The 21,310-nt window shown below is 42.2% G+C and overlaps 1 protein-coding gene across 4 annotated transcripts; it reads right to left on the bottom strand.

The window, feature by feature from the left end:
* Positions 1-175: 175 nt before the first annotated feature.
* On the bottom strand, positions 176-19,340 carry arhgef7a (Rho guanine nucleotide exchange factor (GEF) 7a). 4 transcript variants are annotated; one of them, XM_037239634.1, is made up of 22 exons: positions 18,951-19,340; positions 16,984-17,067; positions 13,293-13,377; positions 13,029-13,162; positions 12,116-12,317; positions 11,927-12,015; positions 11,769-11,863; positions 11,600-11,695; positions 10,479-10,601; positions 10,248-10,386; positions 10,108-10,167; positions 9,890-10,036; positions 9,544-9,630; positions 9,388-9,466; positions 9,165-9,304; positions 8,865-9,086; positions 7,892-7,985; positions 7,604-7,693; positions 5,366-5,545; positions 2,499-2,598; positions 1,582-1,636; positions 176-758 (listed from the first exon to the last, which is right to left on the bottom strand). In XM_037239634.1, the coding sequence occupies exons 1-22, from the start codon at positions 19,113-19,115 to the stop codon at positions 636-638; spliced, it is 2,589 nt and encodes an 862-aa protein (XP_037095529.1). In that variant the 5' UTR covers positions 19,116-19,340; the 3' UTR covers positions 176-635. The 4 variants fall into 4 exon arrangements, with proteins under 4 accessions (XP_037095529.1, XP_037095526.1, XP_037095528.1 ...); XM_037239631.1 differs by lacking the exon at positions 5,366-5,545 and having other exon boundaries at positions 18,951-19,115; XM_037239633.1 differs by lacking the exons at positions 176-758; positions 1,582-1,636; positions 5,366-5,545 and adding an exon at positions 1,670-2,361 and having other exon boundaries at positions 2,418-2,598; positions 18,951-19,115.
* Positions 19,341-21,310: the final 1,970 nt, after the last annotated feature.

Here is a 21,310-nt window from a genome sequence, read left to right as displayed (position 1 = left end):
TATTCAAATCTGTTTTGTCTAAGAGTTAGTATCTTCGTTTTTGCTATTAAAAATGTAGTTCGCAATGTAGAATATATTGACAGCTAACGTTCCCCAATTTAGCAACACCGTTGAAGAACACACTATGTTCATAAGTCAGTGTATGAAAAAAGGGGAAATATTCAAGAACGAAAGGTAAATCTTTTTGTTTTGTTTTTTATTCCTCCCCAAACTTTTTCTTGCCATATTTACACTATACACTTCAAGTTAAACAATGGAGCACTTCCCTCAGCATGCCCAAACATAGCAAAATAAACATGCAAAGAAAATAATCATAAAAAAAGCTTATGCAACAAGTCAAACGACTCAACAAGTCATAAAAATGAAATAACAAAATACGTAAATGTTTACGAAAATACATGTCAGAGGTGCAGTCTGGTCCAAAATGTCATTGTGTATCAGTACCATGTATGGAGCACCAGAGGGCATCCAGTGGAATGATTGTAAACAGGACCTCGAGTTGTCTTTTCCCCCTCGTGGGCAGACTGGAGATGACGTTCATGTTTGAGGAATGTCTTGAAACAATTCAAATGCACACGGGATAGTAAAACAGAGCACATCAACCATCTCTTGATAGCAGGTTTTGAAGCAGAGTTTCACAGGTTGGTCTCGTCCCAAGTGGGGTCATTTATGCTCTTCAATACCCTCCTGACGACCTTCTCCAGATCTTTGAGGGCCCTCTGCTCTTCCTCTAGTGACCTTTTCATCTTTTTGTTGTCCTACACAGGAACAACAAAAAGTGCATGCTTAAAACCCAAAAGGGGATTCAGATATTTCATTCACAAGACATATAGAACTGTATACAAAGGGGAATAAACATACCGAAACACATTTCCACGACGCTGGACAAAAAACAATATCCGACATCTCAGGTTAGGTCTCAAGATTTGTGAAGATAAGATAAATTGACTATGATAAAAAGATTCTATGTGCACATATGAATGGGGACGTGGTTATGCTGATCATTTTGAGCAGTTGAGGTTTAGCAGCTGAATAAATACAAACCTTTGCAATCGTGATTTTTATTGCTAATCGTAATTGTTATGTTTTTCCACAATTGTCTTTATCACTGCATTGTAAGTTTGGGTAGAATGTTTTTATTGTAAATCTGATTCATCAATTAATCAATGAAAATGATTGACAGATTAAGTGATTATCCAAATAATTGAAATTGAAAAACTGAAAAATTGTGCAGCTTATCCATGAGATCCGTATCGGAATGAGTAGCGGCCGATAGGACCACCTTAATACTTTTAGAGTAAAACTGACAGTAAAGAGGATAAGAATGGCTAATAACCACGGGACAGGCAATGGAACTATTTCCTCATAACTCTGTCCTGGCTGCTCAGTGCAATAAGACAAAAAGAGGAACAGGATGTGTGATGTGTGGAGACTTCACCTTATCTCGTTTGCGTCATGTTACGTTTTTTAGTCTTACCAGCTGGTAAATTCGATTTTCTGGCGTATGACCTTTCAGGATGTTCAAATATTTATTTGAACACTAACTTGTACAATTCAAGCATCGTTTCATTCCGCATTTACCTGTTTTAGTTCTTGCACCTCGCCCCTTAGGGCATACAGCACATCCACTAGGCTCCTTGAAAAAGAGAAAAGAGAACAAAATATGTAGCTCTTTAGCATTGCTAATGGACTTTTATCAAATTATTTGGCATGTATGGTTTTTACCGTATTCTTTCAAACTATATGTCATGTTTTTTTTCCTAGTTTGGCTGGTTTTTCAACTTGCACTCAGATATCTGAGACTTGTATGTGTTCAAATTGGAGCTTGGGCTGGCACCAAAATATCCCCATTCGTAAATCATGTTGAATTTCTTTTGGAGGGTTGCAAATACTTTTGGTGCATTACTGCCAGCACCAAAAGTGTCTGCCAACCACTACATTAAAGAAGAAATGGAAGAACAAGAGGTACGGAAAGGCTAGATGACCTAAGGCGATGTTATCACCGGTCGCCCATTTTAGAACAGAGGACTGCTCTGGTGCGTTTTACTGTATTCTGTGGTAAATCGGATGATTTATTCAATTAAATACTCGTAACTTTGAATTCTTAACTTGATTTACAAACTGATTAGTTGATTACAAATCATAGTAGCGTCGCTACGATTCAGACGGAATGTTTAGATTGCAGATTGTTTTTGGGCGGACGTGGCATAGTCAATTATTGCATTTCTGACGGTTACCTGACAAAACAAGCCGTTTGAAAATCAGTTGTGTTGAGCAATTTACGGTTATTTTAAAGTCTGCTATCCATGACTGTAATGTTATCAATGATTGAATAGCCCTGTCTCAAAATGGCTGCCCCGTGGCAACGTTGCTTCAGATTGGCTCACAGCAGGTATACTATAGAAGCCATTGAGTCTTTGTTTACGTATATCTATATCTGTGGTATTCTAGCTCAGGTAAGGCAATTTATAAAGAATGAAAATGAAAAAAAGAAATACTTCTCTTCCGCTGCGCTTTGTCTAATGCGACTGGGGTCGTCGAGCAGGACTTTCTCCTCGCTGGGAATGATCGCATGCAGCCCTGTTTCCCTTCGTGGTCCTGTTTTAAGACAAAAACAAGAGCTCAGACATTCAACACTTCACTTTGTCTTAGCTTTTCCAACAGCTGAGTTTTGAACAGTTTTGAGAGCATACGTGTTAGTTATGCAGAGACCAGACATAAATGTTGAAGGGAAAGAAAAAAAAAAGAGAGAGGTAGTGCTCCTTCCAAAATAATAGAATTAAGACAAAATCACAATGAAACACGTCTACCAAAAGACAGATTTATTCCAAATTCATAATCCAGCCGTTTTAGGACTTGAACAATTCCCCAAGTATTTAACAAACACTCTCAAGGCGCCGTTAATGAGTTATTGAGACACGTACGTCAAGGACAATGATAGTTCAAGACAGACTTCACTCTGCATGTCCCAAATGTGGATTCCACTGAATACAACTGTCACAAAGTATAGCACGATACAGGACAGTGATATTCCTACAGCTCACTAAATTATTTTTTTTCCCCCCAAGGTAATTAACAACTATATTATTTACAGAAGACGGGTGATGTACTTTTAAACCTACTGTAGCATTATTCTGAGATTGAGAGCATTCATATAAACACTTCAAATCTGCCTGCCTTGGACCAATATTGTGAGATTAAGGGAGTTCATACATACACTTCAAGGTCGTATTAAATTTTCAGCATGTTCATACATCCGTTTCAATCCTCAGCCGGAGCACATTTTGAGATTGAAGCAGTACGTCCATAGAAATGTTTCTGTTAAAATATTTTTCGTGGCCCTTCAATTCTTACACAATGCTGAAGGAAGGCATTACACCACATGACTTTACTTTACAGAAACACACAATATTTAATAAAAGTCTCCCTTTAGGAACTACATCATTCACACTCTAGGTAGAGGACAAAAGATTTTTGCATTTGACACATTCTCACTCCACCCACTGTCCAGTTACATGATTGTGCAAAAATAATTTATAACACTTCACTTTTTGTCCAAATAAATAAAACAAAATCAAGGTTTAATGGTTTTATAAACTGATATAAAAATTTAAATAAATTAAAAAGATTACAAAAAATAAATAGAACAAAAAATGTAACGTGGACCATTATATGTAATATGGCTACACAAGCCAACCAGAATTTTTAGTACCAACACTGGAAAAATACTTTTGTCAGAAAAATAGTGACAAGCCAGAAAACACGGAGGCATGCCGGACTTTTAATGAGGCTAAACAGCAGTTAGCATGTTAGCTCGCCATGGTTGTCTGTTTAAAGTGTAAATAAATCTGGTCAAACTTTGACAGCCTTCTACTTAAGTTATTACTTTTTGGACATTTTGGGGAAAGTGTCGAGTCTCTACCACAATTTTAAATCTTGTATTCCAAATGTTTATGTTTTCACAGAGCTGGAGGTAGATATAACTTAGCTTAGCATAATTTAGCCTAGCATCCAAACTAGAGAGGAGAGTTACCGTATTTTCCGGACTATAAGGCGCACCGGACTATAAGGCGCACCTTCAATGAATGGCCCATTTTAAAACTTTGTCCTTATATAAGGCGCACCGGACTATAAGGCGCACCATTAATGCATCATGTCAGATTTTTAATCCAAATCAAATCATTCTCCATTTTATCTTTTTTATTTCAACTTCAGATGCAACGAATTACTTTATAATCACAAAATAATGATCCATAGTCTTTTTGATTCATGATTCATAGTCTTCAGCGGGCCACTTATGATTGATTTCATGACACAATGCTTCGGGCCAGTTTAAATTTAGGAATTTGGTCCATATATAAGGCGCACCGGACTATAAGGCGCACTGTCGGCTTTTGAGAAAATTTTAGGTTTTTAGGTGCGCCTTATAGTCCGGAAAATACGGTAAATACCTAGTCTGGCTAAGTCGTTTTTTTAAACCCATGGGGGAAGGGGTTACTTCCTACCAATTTTGTTGCTAGCAAAAGTGGGCTCCAAACTCAAATTATCGAGCGAAATGTTGCACTTTTTGTCTTTTATGATTAAAGTCAGCATCGGGCCCGATCATGTTCGATGAACTAGGACATGAAAGAAAGTAGTGTGTGTCCATTTCCAAAAGATCTCACTCCATTTGAAATTGTAGAACACCATCATTTATCACCAAAAAGGCATTTGGTTTCCTACAGCTTTGTTGTCCCCTCAATAAAAGTCATTGTGATTATAGATTGGAATGAGGGGCATGTGGGGTTCAATTGGCATGCTGCCGTATTAAATGGCAGCAGGGACAGAGATCATGGCTGAAGTTGTGTTCACAAGTGCCATCTGTGCTAAGTGTTCATCAAGCATACACGCTCCAAAACCACCAATGGAAATAGAAGCCAGACACCATCCAAGAGAATTCACTCCTTCCTGAACTACATCTGAATATCAGACAGGGTAAGAGGAGCCTCTATTTTTTTTTTTTTTAATTCCACCATCTCTCTTTCATGCTCACTCTACGGGGCAAAAACGAGAGTTGCCCATGTCACGTTTGTGCTCAAACGAGGGGGTCACATTCAAGATGAACAAATGAACAGGAATGGGCAAACGCTTACTGCATGACAGCTACAGAAAGAGAGGAGGCACATAGAAGGGGAAAGGGGCAAAGGCAACAGGGAGCTGCATTCAACCTTCTCAAACTGTCCAGAAATAAATAAAGCCAATTAAGTTAACAAAAACAACAGAATAAATAGATTTTAAAAAAACGAATAGAGATGATAAAAGAGGTAAGCATGCCACGTGGCAGCACGGAGAATTCTTTAGTTTTGGTGTGAGAAGCAGCTCTTGCGTGACACCGAGCCCATTCGGTAAGAGTGGCTGGTCCAAATGGAGTCGTAGTCCGAGTCCTCCGAAAGGTCGGAGCTCAACTCCGGTCGCGACACGCTGCTGCGGCGACCCGGCGAGTCCACAGAGGGCCGATCCGCGTCGGCCAGCACGTGGTTGTGCATCAAGTCGGTGCCCTGCCAGGCTGGTATGGGGAGTGGGGGGGGAGGGAGTTGTGGGAATGTAGCGGAGGGGAAGTTTGCGCAGGTTTTTCATGCACAACAAATGGCAAAATCGGGGAGGGGGGGTGCAGGATGGGACAATGGAGCGAATGCAAACAAAGAGAATGGCCAGAACACAAGAATGGATAAAGGTCAACCGGAGCGATGAGGAGAAGGAGGGAGATACAAGAAGGAAAAGATACTGTTAGAAGGCACAGCTGAGGACATCAGTGTTAATAAAGGTCAACAAACCCAAACACTGCTCATTTCAACAGCAACGAGTCTTTTTTTTTTACAAATCTCATTTTTGCAATACGAGCAGGATGCTGTCTGCCAATTCTGAGCTTCATGGTTTGAATCTCAGCTCTGCTTTTCTCCAGTTTCCGCCCACATTCTAAAAACATGCTTGAGACATTAATTGAGGACAATTGTCCGTGGGTGTGAAGATGAGCGTGAGTGGTTGTTTTCTATTCTATTTGGCTATTTCTCCGTAACGCTGCATCTTGGAAAAATGTCCAGCTCTATACCGCATTTTGGGCGCTTAAGATCAGGGGATGCTTTGAGAATAATTGTCAATTTTTGTCTATGTGAAGCCCTTTGAGACTGCTTGTGATTTAGGGCTATACAAATAAACTTGACTTGAACACTTACGTCTGAATGGGATACAAACAAACAGTAATGAAGAATAACGAGCAGCTCCTAAATTTGTCAGCATGTGGCTGGGCAGTTAAAAGGTTCATTGAGAGGAGACTGAAAGGAGCAAGAACATCCAAGTGGAGACAGCGGGCATCCAGGACATACTTCCATTTTAAGTCATAACCTTAAGAGTTACAATGGTGCAGCAATGACAGTGGTCCCAGGCAAGCACTGTGAAGCCTCACAAATTTGTGGTTCTGAATTTGCAAATTGGTAGACTTGCAGGTTTTTTGGGGGGGGAACCGATATCTGAAAATATTATCGGAGTTATTTTTGAGCGCAAACCAAAATATTTAAAGCAATACGTTGGCCCCACCTGTTGGAATCTTAGTATTGGTATTAATTGATTTTTTTTCCCAAATGTGTTTGAGATCTAATGTTTATTTGCCAGTGCTTCGATGGAATTTATGCACAGTCAAAAGCGAAACTGAAAGTATATTTCTGCTTCTTTCCCAAAGCAGCCACTAATAGCATTTGATGTTTACTACTTTGACATTGAAATTGAGCTGCATTCCCTAACCTTGATTATTTTGTGTCAATCTTAAAACTTGGATTTTGTTTATTATAAAGTGCTAGAGCAGCACATATCACTTTAGTAAGCCCATGTGCAACCTCCCGTCCGTTTGTGCTAGCATGTTATATTTAGGCTAGACTTTTTCAGCCCTCAAGTATGGATGTTCGATACCACTCTTTTTTTTTCAGACTGACACAAGTGCAAGTCCTCAATTCTTGAGTAGTCACTGATACCAAGCACAAACATTTGAAACAGAATTTCACTCAAAAACAATGACAAAAAAATTGAAAGACCTACATATTCCAATATAAGATTTTTTTTTAATTACATGAAGGTAATGGCAATGTTCTACTCTTCTAATCTCCAGTTCCTGATTGTAAAACAATCACAAAAGTACGGTTGATAGTTGTATCAGCCAGTACCTTCAAATAAGGCTGGTATCGGCACCGATACCTGCCGTTATCGGTACTCGCCCATCTCCACCCTCATATGATCACATGGGTTCATGTAACATGCTCGAAGCAAGGTGTGGATACTTCATGATCCTCTCCAATTTTAGTGCTTTGCCGCCAGTAGCGCCGAGTAGGCACTGTGCAGTGGGAAAGGGATTTTCACAAGCAGTATGATTTGCTTCTCTTTGGTATGGTACACATTTTTCTTCATTTACCAAAAAAATGGTCCAGCATGCTTGTTGTCGTAATTATGTAAGGTGTCACTAAAGACACTGCTGTCAATTGATTTTCGGCAGAAGTGACTTTTGACGAAAGAGCGCGTTTTACACCTATTTGTCTAAATCAAGAAACTGTGGTCTAAATAAATGTTTTTTTCTTACTGGAGTTGAGTGTCTGCCTGGTCTTGGCACTGGTGCAGTAGGCCTCAATAACTTTTAGGATCTGGGCGTCTTCTTCCAGGGCAGCGGTACCTAAAGATAATTAGAGGTTATTGCTTCTCCATCACTGGAGAAGGTCTGTTTTGATGGACACTGCAGGAGGAGCATTTCATTAACAATAATTGTGCTTGCTTAAGACCTCATCATACTGAGAGATAATATTTTGGTGACAGTATCAGGTGCCCATCATACACAAACAACCTGCAGATATGAAAAGGAAAGAAAACATACTCTTCCTCAAGGCAAATTCCTCCTCAGACTGTTTCCTCTCTGGCTTGCGCTTGGGAAGGAGTTTCTTGACACTCTTGGGACTTTTACTTAGATCCTACACACAGAAAGAAGACTACAATGACTGATAGTACAGAAGACATGTTAAACTCTTGCTGGTGAAGTCATCAATTTCATCAATGTAGTGTCAAGTGCTAATAGACTGTGGAAATAGTCAGGATTGGTTTAACAAGCGTAGACTAGAATGTGAACTGCAAATGTCTGTCTGAAGCTGGCGTACAAGGAAATCTCGGTCAAAAAATAAATACGGGGCAACAATTTTCTGAAGTCGACTTGGTTGAATTAGTCGACATTTCTTCCAGCTCTAGTTTGAATGTCGATACCGCAAATAACTTTGCTGGACCAACTAAGCTTGCCCTGACGTGTTCACCTCTCAACAAAAAAAAAGAGGCTGATGGAATTTTATTTTGTTACAGATGAGACATTTAGCTTGTCGCCTGAGGTTCAGTAACATTAACGTTCTAATGTTGTTGTTTTTATAGTTATATTTCGATGACAATACAAGTGAGTTGTTTTTTCAAATTCTTCAGTGATTCGTTGAGAGAAAATACAAGTTTCACGCTTCATACAAGGTGTCCTTGGTTTACACCGGAGTTCCGTTCATACAATGGTGATGTCACCCGAATTTGCAAGTCGGAACGAGCCGTGTTCCGTCACTAACCTACACTAATGCAGTGCGGTAAAGTCATAGCCACAGAAAAGAAAAATAGTAAGTACATGGTTGACCGAGTCCTTGTGCCACCTGACCACTTATTTACGCCGTAGCTCCTTTTAGGGGGGGGGGGGGGGGGGGGGGTTGTTAGCTCCCTACTAAATACCCAATCTACTGTAAAGAGTCATGTAGCAAACCCAAATTCAAATTACCAATCAATAACTGCTAATACGTGGACTTTCTTTCTAACCCTAACCCACTCACCTCCTTGTAGCAGAGGGCCGCAGAGGGTCGCAGCGGGGGTGCGGGCCGCAGGCAACTTAAACTCCAGGGTTTGGGGGTGTTGGGAGGTTCCAGGGGGCCCCACATCATGGTGCTGTGAGATGTCCCATGGGAGGAAGGGTGAGGGAGGGTGTGGTAGGTGGGGGCCACCGTCATGGCCCTTCCCTCGGCGTGCCGGGACGGTGTGACAGGATGGGATGGAAGCTAAGGAGCCAGTGTTTCAAATGGATTAGAAATGGAATGAAAACAAACAGAGAAAAGGCGTGTGTGTGTGATCCTGACCGTGTGGCAGGGAACAGTGAGAGGTTTGTGGCTCGGCGCTGTAGCTGCAGTGTGCTTGATCTGCCGCGTTAGATGCTCCACCCAGTCCTGCAGATCCTGCTGGCTGGTGCACGACACCTGAAGACGCTCAAACATGGGGCCTGCCCAAAAAGGACTTGTTGAAGACCTTATGATACGACAACCAAACGTTGCTTGTTGCAAACACCATGTCGAGGCGCTTTACCGCTGAGCTCAAAGGCATTTTTATGGGTTTCACATTCTTCCAGCTTGCTCACCGACATGCTGGCCAGAGGCAGTTTTCCCTGTGGATAGCAAACACACCATGAGAAGGGAGACCAAAATAAATATGAAACATAGGAGCGCATTCCTCAACAATAACCTGGAATATGAAGCCGCTCATCCTGGGGCTGGCCGACAACATGAGGAGGACGTGGGGGAAAAGCATGAGGTAACGCTCACTCCTTTCCTGAAGGATGAAAAGGAAAAGGCACAGAGAGAAATGTGGTTTCCAATTGGCTTGTAAATAGTCCAGATTCACAGTTTTATGGTCAAACAGTAGCAGACATTAAACCAGAAATCCAAATATGCTTACTCAACCAATACAATAGATAAAACTTACATTTCTAGGGTGTCAATCTCCAAAATGAACGTTTTTGCTATCCAATGCCAAAATGAAAGGCATGCTTCAAACATTTGAAAGACAAATGGACAAAGTGTAGCTTTACCTCCGCCCCAGGAGTGTGCACAAGGACCTGGCTCATGTAGAGCACAGAGCCCAGGGTCTTGATGTCGTCACCTTCCCACAGCCGGATGGATTCGGTCAGAATCTGCAGCTCCAGCTCCTTCCGCTTGCGTACCTCCTGGCACTGCGCCTGACACAGCAGAAACAGGCAAGCGGTCGGAATCCAAATCCCCAAGTAAGAATGTGAAGATAAAATCTTACGGAAAGATGTTTGAAAGTGGCCATGCACTTCTGGATGTCACTTCTGTCAGGGTGACTCTCCTGAAAGACATCAAATGTGTTGTGTCACAATGAGATAAGATGACCTTGTAGAGTGTCAACATTTATACATACATACATACCTCCATGTGGCGCTCCAGCTCTTTGAGCAGGGTGGGGTATTTGTCGAGTCTCATGAAAGGCTTACTGAGACCAGTGGTCAGAGTGAGGATCCCGGGGCTGACGGCACCTCGGCCCTCCATGAACTCCCCCAACGTCTCGCTGCAGTCACACAAAACAATTTGTACATTTAAATTCGCTTTAAATCAAAAGTGGCTTGATTTTCCATTGACTGGTGATCGACTGGTGCGGACCTGTGTTGCGTCAGTACGTTCACTGCACAGGGATGGTTGGAGCAGTAGCCCACATAAAGAGCCTTCATTTGGGGCATGAGGTTGAGGAAGAAACCGCCCACCCTCTGCTGACTTTCTGGAAGCCTGGGAAAAATAACAAGAACTGTGCTGATTCGTTCACCAGTCATACCGTTCGGTGCCATCTTTATAAAATGACACAAAAATAAATGCACAATATTTTGGCAGCATGAGCATAGAACTTTAACTATGTCTAATATTGTGCCCAATAGATGAATAAGAAAATTGTGCCTAATGGCATGTCCACCTTGTTCTTTTAAAGAACACGTTTTTGCATAATTGGATAAGTATGGATAATTCCAGTTAGTGTCGATTTTTATTTTTTACTTTGCATGTTCAGTTGATTTCGTTGTCCCCTTTAAATAATGCCATGGATGACATCTTTAAAAAGAGAAAAGAAAAAGTTACCATTGTTTCATTTTTATTTTGTGAATTATTTTTTCATATTCAAATTTTAGATTTTAAACTGATAGATTTGAATATTTTCAATAAGTTTTGAATTACACTACCGTTCAAAAGTTTGGGGTCACAAAATTGTTTGGGTGACCCCAAACTTTTGAACATAAACGTAAATATTATTATAATAAAATATTATGAATTAAATATTATAAATTATATCTTATATTTGTATAAGATTACATATAATCTATGAATATAAGTATACATATATATTATAAGATTTTTACACAGAAGATTATATATATAATCTATAAATAATTATCTAAATAAATATATACACTACCGTTCAAAAGTTTGGGGTCACCCAAACAATTTTGTGACCCCAAACTTTTGAACGGTAGTGTAAGTGTGTAACATTTAGGTCTCACACAATACTGGGGAATGGAGGTATCAGGATGCTGGCTTTTTCAGGCATTTTTGTCCCCTCCAAATGGGAAAAAAACGAACCTGGGCACATTGACTTCAACTATCTTTGTAGTACAAAGGGCCAACGCTAGAGGGCTCTGCATTTTTGTTATGAAACGGGCTGGGCTGTTGCTTGCTGCCACTGCTGCTGCTGCTGCTGCAGTGAGACTGTGCTGGAGGGGTGGGAGTGGGGGATTTACTTGGTGCATTCCTCCAGTGATTGGACGAGCATCTGTTGAAAGGTGCTGATCTCCTCCAGGTTTCCCAGGATCAGAGATAGATCAGAGCCGCTCAGCCTGAAGGTGGAGACAGTTTGTGACTGTTTAGCACCATTCCTTTTATACTTTGACTGAACCAATGCGGACGTACTTTTCAAAGCTCTGAAGGGGGCGCAAGTAATTCGTGAGGAGGACCTGAAGGTCCTTGGAATATTCAGTCTCTGTTTCTAAAATGTTCTGCAACACCTATAAACCCAAGCAGGAGAATGACATGATCAATGACGTTGAAACAGTGCCCGACATGCTTACCAAGTTGTAGTATGTCTTGCTAATGGCAGATGTGTCAAAGCCTTTAGGAGGACTTTTAAGGGTACCAGATTTGGGTGACACTTGCTTATCTATGGAAAGACAGACAAATACAGAAATATACAATCAGCATAGAGCAGTTAAAAACTCAATTCAAGTCTCCTAACGTCTGTACACAGTGAGGGCACCCACCAGAGCCTTTGACTTCACGGACGTAGTTGCTAGGAAACCATCCCGTCTTGCCGTTGAGGGTCCCCTCCCACCAGCCCCCGTCCTCCTGACGAGTCACGCCAATGATGTCGCCCTTGTTAAAGGTGAGCTCATCCTCGTTCGTTTGTAAGAAGTTGAAACGCGCCTTCACCAGCAGCTGCTGCCCACTGTTCTCTGACATGTCCTGAAAACAGATACAAGAGTGTGACAGAGTGGAATAACACTGAAACGTGCGATGAATTCATTTTTAGTTCTCACTGCAAATGCTGTGAAAGCATCGGCGAATGATTAGTTGGCCAAAGAATCCACAGAAGAAAAAATATAAAATGTTGAATAACAAAGGAGCCATGAATACAGGCGATGATGACATCTTCAATGCACCTCATGACCAGTAAAACAAGCATCAACTTTGTTGTACAGTGATCCCTCGCTACTTCGCGTTTCCTTTATCGCGGCTTCACTACATCGCGGATTTTTTTTCCAAATCAAAAAAACATTTAAAAGTCCAAATAAAACTTCTAAATCGAGGAAACGTGTCTAACCTTTAGGACAATGTAGTATTGCTCCAAATGTTCGTTTACATTCCTTTAGAAGTCCATTTTCGCGTGTTAGCATGACCGCGAATTAGCATCTTTCCACTAACTCGTTAGCCTGCCCAGTACTTCTTGTTGGTGACCGTACTTCGTGGATTTCACTTATCGCGGGTGGTTTTTGGAACCAATTATCCGCGATAAACGAGGGATTACTGTATACCTGTTGTACAATGACAATCAAGACATGCTATGCTATGCTATGCTATGCTATGCTATGCTATCAACCTAGTGCCAGCATTAACTACATGTCTATTGCTTTGAACAATACGTGTTAGTAAATTTATTTCAATCACTGTACTTACCAGACTGCGAAACTGGTTTTGCAGCAGCTTGGAGGATCGAGCCAGTGAAGCCTGGGAGGCCAGAGACTCAAAGGACTTGATGCGGTGGGCTGACGAGTGTCGGGCGCACACCGAATCACTGCCCACGCCGATATCTGGAGAGAAGTGGGCGAGAATAAAAATATCTCAGACCTGGTTGCTGCGGTCAGTACCGAAACACGTTCATTGACTACTCAGCTGTTAGCCATTATGAACACCCACTTGTACACATAGATTTGGACTAACCTGCAGTCACTTTATTCAGAGCCACGAGACTACTCAGCACCTTGGAGAAGTTCAGACCGAGCAGGAGGTCACTGGCCTCAAATGGCTGTAGATGAGAGAGGGAGGGAAGCTTGAGTGTCACAAAACTCCAATTGTTCCCAAGCACAACACAGAGAAATCCATTACACTTCTGGTTGTCCTCGTTCACAGAATTAATGAGGACCAGGGCGGAGGAAAAACACTAAGTCAGCAGACTTGAACATCTGCAGCAGTCGACTCTCGTTACACCACATTGAATTCTGCGCTGACGTCTGAGTGAAGAAGCCCAGTGCGATCAGTGATAGGACTGAGGACAATCGGGACTTGTTGTGGAATATGTTGACAGTCGCAAAAAAAAAATGAAGACTGATGCCATTAAACCTCAACGTTCATGTCAGTGTGCCTGCCAGTTGGGTTGAATGGCAGCGGTTGTATCTCTGATGACGAGGAGCGGCTCTTCCTGTGGAGCACTGGTTATATTGCTAGTGCTTCAATAATGCTGAAGATGAGTGACTGAGATTCAAATCTTCCGCTCTGATTGCTGATACGCCTCAAGGTGATGTGTGGATGTGGCTTTGTGTTTTTCAACAAGTCGACGGTATTTGTGTGTATGCTTTGCGGACTGCAGGATTCACAGAAAACTGGTCCACTGGTGCAGCCAAAACCACCTGGAGCTGAACCCGCTCAAGAACAATCGCTCTCTGGCTCAGCAAATGTTGACTGTCACTGAGTACGACGTACAACAAAGCACACCACGATGGCCACGATATATTCCTATCCCTGCGAACATTGAATGTCACAAAGTTGGACTAAAGGCTCATTCCTTCCTGTGTGTGTGAAACTAGATGCATATTTATTTTGAAACAATGAAAACATCACTGCCCTTATACTTCAATAAGTACAATTTGCAAATAGTCCGCCATAAGCCACCGTTCCGAATCAAAATGTAACCTTGAATTTTTTTGATCATCAAATCAGGCATGACGAAGCCCATACACACAGAGGCACTTCAATAAGATTGAATATTTGAGATCTCGACTTGACCTCCACGATTCCCAGTAAATCCGTCTGCAGAGCCGTATGCTCATGATTTTTTTTTTTTGTCCAGATCACACAAGCAAATCTAAAATGCATATACCACAAACCATGTAAGATACCTCCATCCCTGTATTGGTATGAATAATATAAATAGGTTGACATTTTGGTCTATGAATTACAGCAGTGGTACTCAGCCTTTTTTCCAACAAGGACTGCTTCATGGTATTTGAATGTATCTGTGCTTACTGATGTATAAAATTGGGTTACATCCATTGATGGTCATTCCGTCCAAAATAGATGCGTGTTGTCTTGGCAGTCCCCGGTTTTTCGTTTAAGTGCTTTGTGTTAGTCAATATTAAATCATTTGTACGATAAATTATTTTTTTTCCTCCACTCAATTCATTTGTGCATTGCACTAAGGTAGTCAGTTGGGCTCGCGAGCTGGTTCCTCCGTTTCGTGAGGTGTGTGTTTTGCATGTCCTCCTTGTCTTGTTGTGCCCAAAGCGCTTTTGAAGCACCGCCTTTTTTCCCCATTCCCAACCTCCACACGTTCACATCTATGTTATTCCCACCAACCCACACACTCTCAAAAATCGCGGACATGGTGTCCCATCCCCATGGTGGCAAGATGCAGAGGTGAGGTCCATCGTCCATCTCTGTAATCGTCCACAGCCGGGTCAAGTACAAACTAACAGAGGCGGAGGTGTGGAGCGAGGCGACACACACACCGGTAGGTAGAGGGTGTGACTCCCCGCAGATGGAGCAACGTGGGTTCACAGCCAGCAGGGTGCGTGCGGCACAAGTCTGACAAAGATCCAACTGGGTTGTACAGATGGCAAAGTCCCAAACTACATGTAATCCTGCTCAGTCAACTTTAATCAAAAGAATCAAGTCATGTCTTTGAACATGCTGAGTCTTGTGGGCACATATTACCTGGAAAATCTCCTGGATAATAGATTAGAATATTATATAATGATAAATTGGCAACAATATGGCAATCACCGACTAATTTGATAGCGTAACATCACAGCAGAAAGACGGCAATGAAATAACAAGACTCCTAACAACCCAATTTTCTCACATTGTCTATAAACAACAACAACAACAACAAAAAATGATTGTTTAAAAAAACATCCTCCACTGTATTTCCAAGATGGTGAAATTTCTTGGCATGACATTGTTACACAAAGGTGACAGTTCTGTCAAGCAATCAATGGAGAGTGTTTAGCTCTCACCGCTCTGCAACCGGTACCTCAACAAAAAAAGTTGTGAAAAGCTAGACAGAACAGATACACGATCTAGGACCCTTTAGATTGGAACACGATACCGTATAAATGTGTCAGACCCATTGACCTCCAGCAGAGAGCCTAAATAAACGGACTTCCTTCTCCAAACACATTTGCAGACATTTCAGCTGTGTGGGACTGCTGAAGGGCCCGTTTCATTTGTTCAGAACCAGCCAAGAGGAGCAGCGCTGAAGAACACTGACTGGCATTGTCAGGAGGAGCGTGCTTCAATGACCCTGTGTGTAAGGGCCAATGCACCGCCTTACACGGCACACTCCCCTCCATTTAATCAGGTGCTATTCTGGCATTCTTATCGGTCCGAACCCACATCGATAAATTGCAATTCGCCGAAAGACTGAGTCGAAATGCCAAACAAATGATATCAATTGAAGACATGCCCTCTTTCGAATATGGGAAGTAAAACAGATTAATCAGTCCAAGCAACGTGATTGGCTGAGGCCCCATTTCCACAAGTCAGAATGGTTTGGTTCATTTTGGTGCAGTTTTTATTATGTTTCCATTGTAACAAAATATCAGACTTAAACCATCCAGTGGAAATCACTGCACGTCACAAAAAATAAGATACAGTATGTGAGCAAAGGAAAAAAAAAATCTGATATAACCTACAGCATGAGAGTGTTTGCCATACACATACAGTATTTACTATAATTATAGTACTTACATTGGCACTCATTTTGTCAATATAGACTTAAAAATGTCTCCAGTAAAAAAAAAAAAAAAATCATAAAGGTTTCGTGCTTCTATTTGTGGCGAGAAAGCTTTGATTTTTCTTTGTGTTTCAGGTCAAAAAAAAAAGGATTGTACGCATTTCTTCTGTGATGATACCCCAATTTTATTAGCTGCTTAGTATTATGATTTTCTGGCAAGGCCATGCCAGAATATTGTTTTGGAAACGAGTAATGTTGGGAAAATACATCAGAGTGTTATTTTTAGTACTAATTAAATGCGATTTGTAATGATCTTGAAGTAGTAGTTGTGACAACAAAGCCACGCATGACTACATCGATTTGCATTCATTAATACTTTGAAGCTTCTGGGTGTGTAAAACCAAACGTGAGGCTGTAGACAGGCAAAGCGGGCGATAATACCGTCAGTGGCTATCTAGAGAAGTTTGCAGAAATGTTACTAATGTAATGTGGTCGCGACACTGCTCCGAGGCAGCCGGGCGATGGGTGCTTGCTCCCCGGCTGCAGCCTCCTCCCCCTGCCAGCACAGCGGCAAGCTTTGTTTCAACATCTCCGCTTCAAGCGTTTTATAATCGCATTTAAAACTAAGTTTGGGGAATGTTTTGCTGATGTGTTTCAATATTACGTACGCCGTACTCTTACCTCGACGCGGAAAGATGTGCAGCCCTTGACAAACTCCTTTATGTTGCTCAGACACTCGCTGTCGTTCTTGGGCTCCTGGTAGATCTAAAAGGGACGAGGAGCGCCAACATTAGCGACACATTTCCACTTCTCCGGCTTGGGGGTCACTTTAGTTCACGTTCTCAAATTTAATAACCCCAGAAAATGGTCAACATAAACAACAATAAGATCCACAACGACTCCGATATCTAGAGCTTGTGCTTTGCTCATGTCCCGCTGTGAGCTCCCGTAGCGAACTGAAGACGTAGAGGAGCTGGGTTAGAGTCTCATCGGAAGTGACGTCACAAGACATTCACGTTTAGAAAACGAAAAGTATACTAATGACTATCAACCACCAACAGTATGTATACATATATACGTATATATCAGTGGTGTCAGTCAATCAAGTTATTAACGCGATTAATTCGACCCCGTTTTAATGCCACCATTTATTTTAATCGCGCAATTAAGGCCTAATAGTTGTAGTCTTTTTCCCGTGCTGCTGCCGCAGAAAAACTACAACACCTCACCGGATCTGCGAGACCGGAAATAAACATCCGTTTTTAGAAATAAAACCATCACGGCGAGAGAGAGGTCTGTTCATTCTTTCTTGAGAAATCAGAAAAAGGATTAATATGGTGAATCAAGACCGTTATATTGCTGTTAAGTTCAAAACAAACTTTAAAAATGGTTTTGTTGCACTATAGGCTGAATCCTTGTTTACATTTCATGTGCATGTTATATTTTTTATATTGGCCGGATTTTGAATTCTTAGAATGGACTGTTGAGGGGCTAGTTGTGTGACTATAAATTGAATATAATTCAATAAAAAATGTCTGTATAAGAAAATCAATCCTGTTCTTCATATTAAGGGTATCAAAATGTGTTAAAATAATGGATCACAAACTTTGAACATTTTCTATCTTTATGGACTTCTTCCTCCTGGCTCACCACCATCACACCAACTTTCTTTTCTACACAGATTGGTTTTTGCGATCACAGTAACATTAGTCTGTGGAAAAATGGTGCAAAGGTCCGATGCGGGGATTTTGCTTCAACCTTTCTCTGTAATCAAGTTATTTGAGTCGTACAATGAGTTGTTGCAATCCAGTGCAGAATTTGGTCAATTAAAGCTCCATTAAAGAGGATATAATCTGTGTATCCACACACTTGTGACATTTCTTTTTGGTGCAATAAGATTTTTTGCATAATGTAAATTACAATATATGCATTGGCGCAATAAAGATGAGTGAAACAGCCCCCCACCCAAACATAGCCACACTATGTGAGGGGGGGGGGGGGGGGGGCTGCCATGGGCATTAAATCGGAATTGGCCGCTTAAATAGATACCGACAAAAAATAAATAATATTTGTCTCTCCAGTTTGGTGCATCGTGGAGGATTTCTTGCTGCTTTTTAACAGGCTGATTTAGTTACCACCCTGGGGGCCCCTGTTGAAATGGGCCCGGGCAGTTTGCTGACGGACACAAACACCACACTGTGTCTTTAAAAAAAAAAAAAAAAAAAAAAAGAGAGAGGGTGGGTGGGAGGGGGTCCATCTGCGTTGGACTTGGCAAGTCAATGGCGGCTTATAGCTACAGTATATGGTCCACATCAGCATATTATTTTCACCCAGTATTAAATGACATTTTAAATCCCTTCAAATGTGTTGTCCGTGTATTAAACTGCACGCTATACTGCAAGATTGAAATTATTATTTCAAAGCATGTGCATTGGTGTTATTCTCCACACAACAATAATGACGTCGTGACGTGACCTACTAACGAAATCTCCTCATGGGCCAGTGGGCAGGGAGTGAAGCCAGACAACAACCCGCGTCGCTTCCACGGATGTGGGCAGCACACAGACACGCCGAACCGTATGCGGAGGGAGGGAGGGAGGGTGCGAGGAGGGGAAGGGAGGGGAGGCGTACAACAATCGCGCTCTTACTTTCTCCGTGGATCCGGGGCTGAGGCGCTCCAGGAGCCTGCAAAGCACCACGCCATCCTTGAGGGAGCTGTGCAGGAAAGCCTCCGGGTCCGCAATGCTCTTCTTTGGCGACTCGAGCACGCCGAGCGTAATGAGCCATGTCACCGTTTGCTCCGCCGAATTCATGTCCACATCCGAGTCGATGAAAACGGCCGTGGAGGGAGAAAGAGGGGCGGGGGCGGGCGGGCGTGTGTGTACCTCGACAGCTCCTGGCCCCGCTTCACGCTGTCATCCCGGAGCATCCACAGGAATGATGATGCACGCGGGGAGAATAGGAGATAGAGAGGAGCGGGGGGGAGGAGGTGCTCCGGTTTCTTCCCCTCTTCGATGGTGTGTTTCCCCTCCCTCAATCTGTCAGACTCTGCTGATGCCGCGAGCCGCTCGATGATGTCACGCACGCGTGTGGGAGAGGGGGGAGGGGGGAATTGACTGTTTTCACGTGCCACTTCCCGTCTGCGGGACATAACATTAGGTACACCACCACGGACTACTCCAATGCAAAAAACAAACAAAAAAAAAACGCTATTAAAAGCGTTGTAGTTTTTTTCAATCGCTAACAAGAGTTTAGAGCGTTGTTAGCCCTGAGTGCATGCATGCATGCCCTGGAGAGAAGGCGGAAGAGTGTGTGTGTGTGTGTGTGTGCAGGGAGGGGGGGTGTCTGATGTGACATCCAGCATGGGATGTGTAGGCATGAGAAAAATGCTACACAAAGTAGCATCTATTTTCCAGGTTGTAGCAATGGCATTTGATTGACAGCTGGGCTATATCATTTGTTGTCGGAGGGGCATTTTGAAGATCAGGCTGTGTTCCAAAGAGTGTTCATACTCGACAGGTAAATTATGATAACCATCTCATCAGAACAAAACTGTCTGACTAAAAGTGAAAGTTATATCAACAGTAGCAGAAGACTGACAAGATTCAGAGTTTATCTCAGCCTGGCTCTTCTTGCAAATTTCATCATTGATTATCATCAATCCAACTCACTGATTACTGTCAGAGCAATATTATTACCATTGCTCAGAATTGATCAACTATGTCCTATCGTTCCCTTGTTATTGTTGCCCAGGGTATGAGTCACATCCATAATCGTTTTGTTGGAGTCAGCCATGACGGTGCGTGACGACGGTGAGTCAGTAACAGCAGAGGCGAAGCAGCTCAATGCAATTCAGCCATCACTCATTCTATTATTCATCCACGCCTATGTTTTTCCAACTGGAATATGTCCAGGTTGTGTACTAGTATGGAAAAGGGCATCTCATAATTTCTTCATGTATACATTAAAAATATTTGATTGTTATGAGGTAGCAACTAGCAAGTACTTGCAGTGAAAGCGCTACTTGGAGGCCTCACTTCAGGCCACAGGGTGGGGCTCTTTGCACACTGCAACTATCTCCAATGTAGCAACTACTAGTACTACTACAAACCACTAATAACTATTCATGCCTATAGACAATTTAGAGCCTTCAGTGAACCTAACATGCATCATTTTGGAATGTGGGAGGAAGCAGCACAGCGGATGATGATGATCAGAGTAAGCTGATGAAAAACTTTACCTGTGACCATTTTTAAAGGTTGCATCTTTTGTATGATGACTATGCCTGTACTATTACTCACATCAAATGATTTCAGTGACATCAACATGATGTCACATTGGAATTTATTTCACTGAAAATTGAATGAGAACATTTTGTTCACTTATCCCAAACACATATTTCTTTAATGGCAGCACGGAAGCTTACTGCCAATGTGGTGTAAACATTTTTGACTGAGCTTCATATGAGAGGATGTTAAGGAAGAAAAGGTTGTCAGGAGGACTAACTCTTTTGGGGTTATGGCGCTGCTCCACACAGGTGAGCGTCTGGGGATACGCTTGTAAGTTTGAAGGTGGCGTCGCCATGCCTATGTAACCATGGGCGCGATCCAGGGTCGGCCCCCAGGCATGTTCTATGCCTCCATTCACCCGAAATTCCAACATTTCCGCTTCTTCCACTGGGAAATGCTGCTGTTTTGCTATTCACTCAACAGCTGTTCTGAAAGCAAGTCCCACCACATGATGATATCAACACGCTGGAGGAAGTCCACTTGAATCCCATTGATTATGTAAATGAGTTTGGTTCTAGAACCCATTTTGGTTCTCGAGCCTCAGTTTGGGAAAAGTTGACGTTATTCATTTCAGGTCAGTGGTGCACATTGTATTGGTACCAAATGCTTTCACATCTGGATTGTGATCTATTCGCAGGAAATATTATTCCCACTCGAAGCCAGAATGGATCAAGCACGGAAGCAGGAATAATGGATGATGCTGGCAAGAAGACAAGGCC

This window comes from Syngnathus acus, chromosome 21, assembly GCF_901709675.1.
Source record: "Syngnathus acus chromosome 21, fSynAcu1.2, whole genome shotgun sequence".
Classification (NCBI taxonomy): Eukaryota; Metazoa; Chordata; class Actinopteri; order Syngnathiformes; family Syngnathidae; genus Syngnathus; species Syngnathus acus.
This window is presented reverse-complemented; position numbering and strand designations above follow the sequence as displayed.

Coding starts and splice junctions, on each gene's coding strand:
- arhgef7a (XM_037239634.1), bottom strand. CDS start 19,115: ATGAATTCGGCGGAGCAAACGGTGACATGGCTCATTACGCTCGGCGTG. Junction 13,378..16,983: donor GCACATCTTTCCGCGTCGAG/GTAAGAGTACGG, acceptor TCTCATCTACAG/CCATTTGAGGCCAGTGACCT. Junction 10,168..10,247: donor AGCTGGAGCGCCACATGGAG/GTATGTATGTAT, acceptor GATGTCTTTCAG/GAGAGTCACCCTGACAGAAG.